The 12585-nt window shown below is 36.2% G+C and overlaps 1 protein-coding gene across 1 annotated transcript; it reads right to left on the bottom strand.

The window, feature by feature from the left end:
• Positions 1 to 11275: 11275 nt before the first annotated feature.
• On the bottom strand, positions 11276 to 12211 carry LOC119688862. The gene has a single exon (XM_038103523.1). It carries the CDS (start codon positions 12209 to 12211, stop codon positions 11276 to 11278), a length of 936 nt encoding a protein of 311 aa, XP_037959451.1.
• Positions 12212 to 12585: the final 374 nt, after the last annotated feature.

The following is a 12585-nucleotide window of genomic DNA, read 5'->3' on the forward strand; positions in this document are numbered from 1 at the left end:
TGACGAAAGGCTTGCAGGCACATAAACCGCTAGCCAAGTAAGTAAATAATTTTTATTTATTGCTACAGTGGTTAAAAGGCACATCTACCAATAACCAAATTTTGATTTTGAAGTAAAGACGATTGTTTTCGCTCTCAAGTTTTATTATCAATATTGTTACCTTATATAGTATAGAATTACTTACTATGCATAATAATATTTACAATTATTGATGACTAAAATAATAATTTAAATTTCACATATTGCTGCATAGGCATAAATACAATATGTAAAGCTATTGAACTTATAAACATAAACAATGTATTTAATATTTACAATATTTATTTGCTGCATAAGTGTAACTACAAGCGAGCTAAAATATGTTAGGTTTGTTAAACTTAACATTCTGCCCGGCTTGAATTACGTTATTCAAGAATGAATCTATGAGCAATGATTGATTTGATTTGCCATGCGTTATGTGTTTTTTTTTTTTTTTTAAAATCAACAGACAAAATTTTAAAATAATTACAACATTTTGTGGATATATTAATACACATATAATTTTTAAACAATAAATAGTTATACAATATTATATAAACTTAAAAATATAAAATTTAGAGTTTATAGCATCATGAGAATTTGAGAAGCTATGTAATTGTTTCAGGCTCCAAAGTAAATCTTGTTCGTGGCATCGCGTTTGGTGTGAGAGGTTGTGTTGGCTGATTGACTTCTGGACGCTTTACTTGCTTTACTTTCCATATCATCCATATGATGGCTCCAACGACAAGAATTAGGGTTGTGGAATTAATTGCGTAGTGGTGCATGCTGTCCGTCTGTAGTTTGTGTGGTAATTCAGCGAATTTTTCATCTTTCAGAGTATTGTGAAGTAGCTTTAACTGTTTAAGTTCATTGCTGAGATTCAATGAACTTCCTTTAAAATTTGACCATAATTCTGAGTTATTAATGACAGGTATCTCACCAAATGCAATGTAAGATTCATACATGGTGTCGGTAAGCGTTTGATGTGTCTGAATTGTAGACGTTTGGTGTTTGAGTACACAGTCGTCTTGTAATTTCAGAAGTGTTGCACCTTGTAGTTCTAAATGAGTCGTGATGCCCTTACAGACGGCCGTAACTGTTGTATTGTTTTTTGACCCGAATATCCATTGGTTCGCATGATACAGGCGACTCCAAATAATGTTCGATTTTGTTTCCTGCACATTACACGTATTGTCAGATATGTTTTTTAATAGGTTAAATTCGCAAGCGTAAGCCTGTGAGCCGATGTTATATTTTGATTGTTTATCCGAACAGAGTAGTTTGTTTTCTGGTTGCTTGAAAGTCATACACTCCTTATACTGTTCACGAGTTAAGGCAAAATATTGGTCTCTATGCGGCGTGGCAGCTAAAAATGAAGCTTCTGGAACTATTGTCATCATTGTATTGTTGACTGTTGCAGGAATTGGGACGAGATTGAATAAATCGAAATCCTCATGATCGGTTAATGGCAGTTGTAAGACAACTATCAAATGATCTTGTGTGATTCCACTTTGTGAAGATATCAACGTGTATAAATGAATAACGTCCTCTTGATTAAATGGAAGACGAAGTGAATGAGGTAAATGGGCCTTGATCTTCATGATTTGGTCTTGAAGTTGTTGTGGAGACATCAAAAGAGAATTAATTCTGCCATGCTGAGTATCAGTTAAGACATCAAATATAGCAGCTTCAATTTTTATTAATGTGTGTGCCATCCATGTAAGTTGGGTTACCAGTGATGTATAGATCTCTAGGTGGTTAATACGTTTAGTATTATTATTAGTGTAATCTACTATTTTGTTTGTCTCATCTTGTAGTTGATTCATTTTAACTGCAATGGCTTCTGTAGTTTTGCTGAATATATTTAGCGTTGAGTCCATGACTGTAGTCTGATTTTTGATCATTTTTGATAGTACATCTTCATTATTGTTGATTTGAGTTAGAGTTTTAGAAATCGTTTCAGCATATTCTGAATCTAAAACACCAAATAATTTGTTAGCAATATTTCCAACTATATTGATGGCTCCTCTGGCTGATCGGTGTCTCGTCATAACCTTCGTTTCAGTTCGTAATTCTATGTTAGTATTATTGAATTGACGGACGAGCTCATAACAGCTTTCTTGTTGCTGTAACAATGGGCACAATTGCTGAAGTGCTGCTGTGCCATTTTGAAACCTTTCGATCTCCTTTCGAATAGGCGCGAACTTAAAGTAAGTGATAATTTTCCATCTTCCAATGATTTGATTTACGGTGCCAATTCCTTCAAAATATATTCCGGGTTTGTTTGGAAATGATATTTCTTCAATGGGTTTCGAAAGTATTAATGGCATCATCAATATTGTCACAAGTATGGTCATCATTAAAGATGTGCCATCATATATCTTTCGACGCTTTGGCAACGCTTCACTAGGTTCATTCGTTCGTCTTGTTTGTGTGACAGTAGAATTTCGTTTTGTTGGATTTTGATTAATGCTGCCTTCAGTGGGTAGGGGGGCCAATGATCGTAATGGTCGTTTAAAAATCCCATTGGCTGTTTTTATGTCAGCTACACGGACCAAACCATCTTCTCCTTCATACACCTGTTGCACCCTGCCAAGAGGCCATTTGTACATGGGTAGATTATCATCTTTAATAATGACTAAATCACCTTGGCATAGATTTGCCTTTTGTTGTTTCCATTTGTACCTTGATTGGAGTTCATTGAGATATTCCTTTGACCATCTTCTCCAGAATTCTTGTTTGAGTTCAGAAACTATACGCCATCGTGATGATAAACTCATTCGGCTCTCCTTTTGATAGGGATCCACATTAGTGGTAGGTGGTTCGCCTATGAGAAAGTGTCCTGGTGTAAGCGCTGTTAAATCATTTGGATCGGATGACATTTTTGTTATTGGCCTTGAATTTAACATGGCTTCTATTTCAGTTATGACTGTTGTCAATTCTTCATAAGTCAATGAAGCGTTGAAAATTCCTTTAATCATTAAATGTTTAGCTGACTTGACGGCAGCTTCCCAGAGTCCTTCAAAATGAGGAGCTCTTGGTGGAATGAATTTGAAGTCAATTCCCTTGTTACTACTGGTCTTAATGATCTTTTCTTTACCATTTTCTGAATAAATGGTAGACTGGTCACTCACCACTTCTAGGTGAACAGTCTTAATCGCGAAACAGCAAAATACTGCTAAATATGCCTTTGTTGGCTTTTTTCCTCTAATTTTATAATGAATCCATATCGGACCACAGTAATCAACTCCTGTGGTAAAAAATGGTTTAGTCAGAGTAACTCGGTCAGTCGGTAAGTTGCCCATGAGTTGGTCCATCAGTTTTGGTTTTGCCTTTGAACAGATGACACAGCTGTGAACAATGTTTCGCGCCATAATCTTTCCTTTAATCGGCCAGAAGTTTTGTCTCATTATGCTTAGCAATAATTGTGGAGCACAATGGGAATTTTCTTCATGTTTCATTTTGAACATCAATTTCACTATTGAGTGATTGTAAGGAATTACCATTGGGTGTTTAGCATCATATGGCAATGTTGATGCTTCAAGCCTTCCTCCAACACGAAGTACACCTTGTTCGTCAATGAACGGTGCTAAAGTATTTAGTTGACTCGAACTAAGGACTGCTTTACATTGTTTTAAATCAGAGATTTCCTTTACAAATTCTGAGCCCTGAATAGTTTTAATTATGAAGACTAATGCATCTCGTAATTCCTTCGGAGAAAGTGTTCTTGTTGGTGATTTTGTGCGATGAAATACACGGCGAACATAAGCAATTGTTCTTTGGAGATATCTGAATGAGTTTCGATGATCAATTTGATTTATCATGTGATCAGAACCAGTCGTTTGAATGATAATGTTAACTGTATGTCCTTGTCGTCTTTCGATATCAGTTGAGATGTTAAATGCCTTTGGGTTTGGCTGTTGCCAAAATTCGTTGCTTCCATGAAGAAAGAGTGGACCAAAAAACCATATATGTGAATAATTGAACATTTTAACCTTTATTCCTCTGGAAATGATGTCAGCAGGATTATCCTTTGACGCCACATGATGCCATTGATCAGCATGTGACATCTCTTGAATTTTGCTAATACGATTTGCTACGAATGTGTGCAATGAGGCAGATGAAGATATTATCCATGACAAAACAATTTTGGAATCGGACCAAAAGTAGGTTGGCACGTTTTGATACTTTAAATCTTGTTTAACTCTTTCTGCTAATTCGACTCCCAGCAATGCTGCGCAGAGTTCTAGTCGTGGAAGTGTCTGTTTCTTTAATGGTGCTATTCTAGATTTGGCGCACAATAGTCTCGATGTTATTGTCTTATCATTATATATTGCTCGCACGTACATAGCTGCTCCATATGCCTTCTCTGATGCATCCGTAAACACGTGTAATTGAATCGAACAGGGAACCGTTGAATTAAAAATATGTCTGGGTACTTTCACAGTATTTAATGTTTGTAAGTCATTTCTAAAACGCTTCCATTCTAGCTGAGCCTGAGGTAACAGTTCAGCATCCCAGGAATAGTTTTGTTGCCACAATTCCTGCATGAATATTTTAGCTGTTACAGTAATGGGGCCAAAAATTCCCAAAGGATCAAAAATTCGAGCTAAGTCCGATGCCACAATCCGCTTCGTGATAGGTTGTTCTGATGACATCTCTGCCTTACAGCAAAATTCGACTGATTTCGGGAGCCAAATAATGCCTAATGTTTTTGTTGGCTTTATGGCTGAGTCATCTAAATCAAGGTTGATTTCTTGGTCTTCTATCGGAATGTTTTGTAGGAGTCGTGTATTATTTGAGCACCATTTTCTCAGTTTAAATCCTGATTTACTGAGCAGTTTCATAAGTTGTTGTTGAGTGTCTAAGGCGGTAATGATGCTGTTAGTTCCGCTTAAACAGTCATCTACATAAAAATCATTAAGTAATGCAGGTGCTCCAAGCGGATAGTTGGTCATATTATGTTTCGCAAGGTGTTGAAGACATTTTGTTGCAAGATAAGGGGCTGACTTCGTTCCATACCTATAATTTTAATACTTTTTACATATGTTATTACTATATTCTCTGAAAACTTTAATTACTTTTTTTTATTTTATTTTATTGTATTTTTTATTTTTATTTTTATTCTTTAAATTAGCTTTAAGATACTGCAATAAAAAGGGTTGTCCCTTAATGCATTTAAATAAATAAATAAATAAATAAAAATAAATAAATATGTAACCGTTTTCAGTCGGTAATATTGTATACTATCATCAGCACTTTTTCTCCAGATTATCAGCTGCTGTGCTGTATCTTCATCATGTACTTGAATTTGCCGGTACATTTTCTCAATATCAGCCGTAAATACAAACCGGTGTATTCTAAAACGCAAGAGTATTGAAAAAAGATCACTTTGCACTGTTGGACCTTTGTGCAAAATATCGTTTAGTGCTAAACCGGTTGATGTTTTTGCTGATGCATCAAAGACAACTCTCAATTTGGTTGTAGTGCTGTCAGGTTTCAAGACACAATGATGAGGAATGAAATATTGTGCTCCTTTGACATCTTTCGGGCAAACTTTTTCCATGTGACCTAATGACTCATAGTCATCCATGAACTTTATGTACTCCTTGTATAAATTTGGGTCCCTTTGTAACTTCCTTTCCAGAGAACAAAATCGATTGAATGCTATCTCACGCGATCTACCAAGTGTTGTGGGATCATCGCGGAAGGGTAAGCGTACAATGAAACGACCATCGTGATTTGTCTTTACATGATTTGTAAAGTGATTTTCACACCATTTCTCAGATAAAGTCAAAACCCTTTCTGCAGTCTCAATGTTATCTAACTTCCAAAATCGTTCTATCATTTCTGACATTTCACCAACTTCTCCTGTAGTAATAGCGCATGTTGGTTTAATATCTGTTGTAGTTTTAGTCTTACCAACCACCAACCAACCTAGAACCGAATTTTGTAACAGTGGCGAATTCTTTCCTATTATCAATTGTTCTGGTTGAAGTAGAGTATGATAGAATTCAGCACCAATCAGCATGTCAATTCTTCCAGATCTGTTAAAGCTGGGGTCTGCTAATTCTACATTCTGTGGGATCTGCCAATCCGAGATATCTAGGTCTCGTGACGGTTGTGCTGATATTATTTGTGGCAATACAAATGCCTCAAGTCTCGTCCTGAAGCTTCCATTAGTAGCCTGCAGTTCAACATTTACGCGAGATTTTGAGTTCCCGAATTGACGGCCAATACCTTCGATCGATAGATTTGAATTTGTGGTAATTAAAGATAACTTGTTGATTACTCTTTGGGTTACTAGGTTCACTTGAGAACCTGAGTCGAGTATGGCACGAACATCACACGTTCGTCCATTGTTTGCAATAATGCGCACCTTTGCAGTGGCTAGCAGAACGTAATTACGAGTACCCTTTGCATTAGTTGTTGCTGTTATGGATGGCGATTCATTAGCGTTGATCAATGTTGTGGTTGACTTTGTGTTTGCTGCTGGTGCCCTTGAAGGTTTAGGTGACTGTTGCTCTAACTGAAGCAAAGTGTTATGCTTCTTGGCATATTTTTTACATGATCCAGCTTCACAAACCTTTGCTTTATGATCGGATTTGAAACAATTCACACATAGTTTTTGTCGTTGAATCCAATTTAATCGTTCAGGAGGAGTCATTTCAATGAATTTTTTGCAATAGTAGATCGGATGTTTATCTGTATTACTAACTTTACATAGATCTGAACAAACCATAGTTACGGCTATATTTTGTTGGGTTTATATACTGCATTTTCTCGTAGACCTATAGCCTCAAGTGACTGAAATTTCAATTCTAAAAATTCTAAGAATTGTTTTATTGTGGGCATCTCCCTTGGGTTAGTAAGAGTTTGTTTAAAACTGCAATGTGTATTTTTATCCAACTTTTTTAGTAGTATGTGAACTAAAATTGGATCCCAAGTTGATGTTTCAATATTTAAATTATGAAGTTCACATAGACTTTCCTTGTTGTGTCATGCATATTTTTAATGGCTTGGACTGTTGGATGGTTATATAAAGAGTTTTGAGCTGTCAAACGTTGCAAAACTGCTGATACTAGAACTCTTTTATTTTCATATCTAATTTGTAGTAATTGCCATGCCGTCTCATAATTTGCATCTGATATTTGCAAATGCTTGATGAGTGCTTCAGCTTCGCCTTGAATATTGGTTTTCAAATACCAGAGTTTCTGTGAGTCTGATATTCTTTGATTGTGTATCAGTTGTGCAAACAGATCACTGAATTGTCGCCAACTCAAATAATCTCCACTGAACTTTGGAAGAGATATTGTTGGCAAAGTAGCCGATGGTTGATAAGTTGACCTAATTGATGTCTCAATCTTGGTCGACTTACTAGTCCATTCCACCATTGTATCTTGCACCAACTGTTCCAGTGCTAGATAATGATTGCAATCAGGAGGGTTGTCTTGCCGTTCCTGAATAGTAAAATTTAAACCTTCAGCCTGATCCCATAACTTGGTAAGCGTAGCTAATTTTACTGCAAAATATTGTGGTACCTGTTGCTGGTTATCTTGTCTCACATTGTGGATGAGACGATTGATTGATTTACACACTGCATTTCGTCTGTTGACTAATGCCTGAATAATTTCATTCTCTTGACCACCAGTAGGTAATACTATTTCAGGAGCTTCAACATCATTATTTATCTGAAGGTCCAACCCCTTTATTGTTGATGGTTGAGCCTTAATGGGTAATGCTTCCAGCTCTTGAGTTATTCTGGTGATATATTTGTTACCCAAATTTATGATTACCATGCCGTAATCTTGTGTGAAATATTCCGATGTTCTTGCTAGTACATCGGCTTGTTGTAGTTGCTCATCATTAGCCTTGAAGTCAGCTAATAACTGTTCTAAAGTTGTTTTACGATCTTCGAGATATTGACGTGTTTTCCTGCTGGGTGAGTCCTTCTTGAAGTTGCGAATGATTCTGTCGATCTCTGAACCAATTGAATCCTGCTGGTCAGTTAAAGTGGATATTGATTTTGGATCCATGGTTATTGTATTTCCGTTGAAAAAAGTTGTTTTTAATGAAGGTTTTTTGTAAACGCTGCTGGCTCACACTGAGTTGCTCTTGCCAATCCCGTCGGGGTCACCAATGTATACCACGTAATCTGAGGTGGTGTCAAATACTGTATTTTCTTACTTCGTTACACTGACTATTAGGCACATAAACCAATAATCAGGTATTTATGACGAAAGGCTTGCAGGCACATAAACCGCTAGCCAAGTAAGTAAATAATTTTTATTTATTGCTACAGTGGTTAAAAGGCACATCTACCAATAACCAAATTTTGTTTTTGAAGGAAAGACGATTGTTTTCGCTCTCAAGTTTTATTATCAATATTGTTACCTTATATAGTATAGAATTACTTACTAAGCATAATAATATTTACAATTATTGATGACTAAAATAATAATTTAAATTTCACATATTGCTGCATAAGCATAAATACAATATGTGAAGCTATTGAACTTATAAACGTAAACAATGTATTTAATATTTACAATATTTATTTGCTGCATAAGTGTAACTACAAGCGAGCTAAAATATGTTAGGTTTGTTAAACTTAACATTCTGCCCGGCTTGAATTACGTTATTCAAGAATGAATCTATGAGCAATGATTGATTTGATTTGCAATGCGTTATGTGTTTTTTTTTAAAAATCAACAGACAAAATTTTAAAATAATTACAACATTTTGTGGATATATAAATACACATATAATTTTTAAACAATAAATAGTTATACAATATTATATAAACTTAAAAATATAAAATTTAGAGTTTATAGCATCATGAGAATTTGAGAAGCTATGTAATTGTTTCAGGCTCCAAAGTAAATCTTGTTCGTGGCATCGCGTTTGGTGTGAGAGTTTGTGTTGGCTGATTGACTTCTGGACGCTTTACTTGCTTTATTTTCCATATCATCCATATGATGGCTCCAACGACAAGAATTAGGGTTGTGGAATTAATTGCGTAGTGGTGCATGCTGTCCGTCTGTAGTTTGTGTGGTAATTCAGCGAATTTTTCATCTTTCAGAGTATTGTGAAGTAGCTTTAACTGTTTAAGTTCATTGCTGAGATTCAATGAACTTCCTTTAAAATTTGACCATAATTCTGAGTTATTAATGACAGGTATCTCACCAAATGCAATGTAAGATTCATACATGGTGTCGGTAAGCGTTTGATGTGTCTGAATTGTAGACGTTTGGTGTTTGAGTACACAGTCGTCTTGTAATTTCAGAAGTGTTGCACCTTGTAGTTCTAAATGAGTCGTGATGCCCTTACAGACGGCCGTAACTGTTGTATTGTTTTTTGACCCGAATATCCATTGGTTCGCATGATACAGGGGACTCCAAATAATGTTCGATTTTGTTTCCTGCACATTACACGTATTGTCAGATATGTTTTTTAATAGGTTAAATTCGCAAGCGTAAGCCTGTGAGCCGATGTTATATTTTGATTGTTTATCCGAACAGAGTAGTTTGTTTTCTGGTTGCTTGAAAGTCATACACTCCTTATACTGTTCACGAGTTAAGGCAAAATATTGGTCTCTATGCGGCGTGGCAGCTAAAAATGAAGCTTCTGGAACTATTGTCATCATTGTATTGTTGACTGTTGCAGGAATTGGGACGAGATTGAATAAATCGAAATCCTCATGATCGGTTAATGGCAGTTGTAAGACAACTATCAAATGATCTTGTGTGATTCCACTTTGTGAAGATATCAACGTGTATAAATGAATAACGTCCTCTTGATTAAATGGAAGACGAAGTGAATGAGGTAAATGGCCCTTGATCTTCATGATTTGGTCTTGAAGTTGTTGTGGAGACATCAAAAGAGAATTAATTCTGCCATGCTGAGTATCAGTTAAGACATCAAATATCGCAGCTTCAATTTTTATTAATGTGTGTGCCATCCATGTAAGTTGGGTTACCAGTGATGTATAGATCTCTAGGTGGTTAATACGTTTAGTATTATTATTAGTGTAATCTACTATTTTGTTTGTCTCATCTTGTAGTTGATTCATTTTAACTGCAATGGCTTCTGTAGTTTTGCTGAATATATTTAGCGTTGAGTCCATGACTGTAGTCTGATTTTTGATCATTTTTGATAGTACATCTTCATTATTGTTGATTTGAGTTAGAGTTTTAGAAATCGTTTCAGCATATTCTGAATCTAAAACACCAAATAATTTGTTAGCAATATTTCCAACTATATTGATGGCTCCTCTGGCTGATCGGTGTCTCGTCATAACCTTCGTTTCAGTTCGTAATTCTATGTTAGTATTATTGAATTGACGGACGAGCTCATAACAGCTTTCTTGTTGCTGTAACAATGGGCACAATTGCTGAAGTGCTGCTGTGCCATTTTGAAACCTTTCGATCTCCTTTCGAATAGGCGCGAACTCAAAGTAAGTGATAATTTTCCATCTTCCAATGATTTGATTTACGGTGCCAATTCCTTCAAAATATATTCCGGGTTTGTTTGGAAATGATATTTCTTCAATGGGTTTCGAAAGTATTAATGGCATCATCAATATTGTCACAAGTATGGTCATCATTAAAGATGTGCCATCATATATCTTTCGACGCTTTGGCAACGCTTCACTAGGTTCATTCGTTCGTCTTGTTTGTGTGACAGTAGAATTTCGTTTTGTTGGATTTTGATTAATGCTGCCTTCAGTGGGTAGGGGGGCCAATGATCGTAATGGTCGTTTAAAAATCCCATTGGCTGTTTTTATGTCAGCTACACGGACCAAACCATCTTCTCCTTCATACACCTGTTGCACCCTGCCAAGAGGCCATTTGTACATGGGTAGATTATCATCTTTAATAATGACTAAATCACCTTGGCATAGATTTGCCTTTTGTTGTTTCCATTTGTACCTTGATTGGAGTTCATTGAGATATTCCTTTGACCATCTTCTCCAGAATTCTTGTTTGAGTTCAGAAACTAGACGCCATCGTGATGATAAACTCATTCGGCTCTCCTTTTGATAGGGATCCACATTAGTGGTAGGTGGTTCGCCTATGAGAAAGTGTCCTGGTGTAAGCGTTGTTAAATCATTTGGATCGGATGACATTTTTGTTATTGGCCTTGAATTTAACATGGCTTCTATTTCAGTTATGACTGTTGTCAATTCTTCATAAGTCAATGAAGCGTTGAAAATTCCTTTAATCATTAAATGTTTAGCTGACTTGACGGCAGCTTCCTAGAGTCCTCCAAAATGAGGAGCTCTTGGTGGAATGAATTTGAAGTCAATTCCCTTGTTACTACTGGTCTTAATGATCTTTTCTTTACCATTTTCTGAATAAATGGTAGACTGGAGCTCTTGTAGTTGGTTTCTCGCCCCAACAAAGTTAGTCGCATTGTCACTATAAATTGTTTGGCATCTTCCTCTTCTGCTGATAAAACGTTGAATAGCGGCTATGAATGCCTCTGTTGTCAGGTCACTCACCACTTCTAGGTGAACAGCCTTAGTCGCGAAACAGCAAAATACTGCTAAATATGCCTTTGTTGGCTTTTTTCCTCTAATTTTATAATGAATCCATATCGGACCACAGTAATCAACTAATGTGGTAAAAAATGGTTTAGTCAGAGTAACTCGGTCAGTCGGTAAGTTGCCCATGAGTTGGTCCATCAGTTTTGGTTTTGCCTTTGAACAGATGACACAGCTGTGAACAATGTTTCGCGCCATAATCTTTCCTTTAATCGGCCAGAAGTTTTGTCTCATTATGCTTAGCAATAATTGTGGAGCACAATGGGAATTTTCTTCATGTTTCATTTTGAACATCAATTTCACTATTGAGTGATTGTAAGGAATTACCATTGGGTGTTTAGCATCATATGGCAATGTTGATGCTTCAAGCCTTCCTCCACCACGAAGTACACCTTGTTCGTCAATGAACGGTGCTAAAGTATTTAGTTTACTCGAACTGTTGACTGCTTTACATTGTTTTAAATCAGAGATTTCCTTTGCAAATTCTGAGCCCTGAATAGTTTTAATTATGAAGACTAATGCATCTCGTAATTCCTTTGGAGAAAGTGTTCTTGTTGGTGATTGTGTGCGATGAAATACACGGCGAACATAAGCAATTGTTCTTTGGAGATATCTGAATGAGTTTCGATGATCAATTTGATTTATCATGTGATCAGAACCAGTCGTTTGAATGATAATGTTAACTGTATGTCCTTGTCGTCTTTCGATATCAGTTGAGATGTTAAATGCCTTTGGGTTTGGCTGTTGCCAAAATTCGTTGCTTCCATGAAGAAAGAGTGGACCAAAAAACCATATATGTGAATAATTGAACATTTTAACTTTTATTCCTCTGGAAATGATGTCAGCAGGATTATCCTTTGACGCCACATGATGCCATTGATCAGCATGTGACATCTCTTGAATTTTGCTAATACGATTTGCTACGAATGTGTGCAATGAGGCAGATGAAGATATTATCCATGACAAAACAATTTCGGAATCGGACCAAAAGTAGGTTGGCACGTTTTGATACTTTAAATCTT

The sequence above is a fragment of the Teleopsis dalmanni genome, chromosome X (genome assembly GCF_002237135.1).
Source record: "Teleopsis dalmanni isolate 2A chromosome X, ASM223713v2, whole genome shotgun sequence".
NCBI classification, from domain to species: domain Eukaryota; kingdom Metazoa; phylum Arthropoda; class Insecta; order Diptera; family Diopsidae; genus Teleopsis; species Teleopsis dalmanni.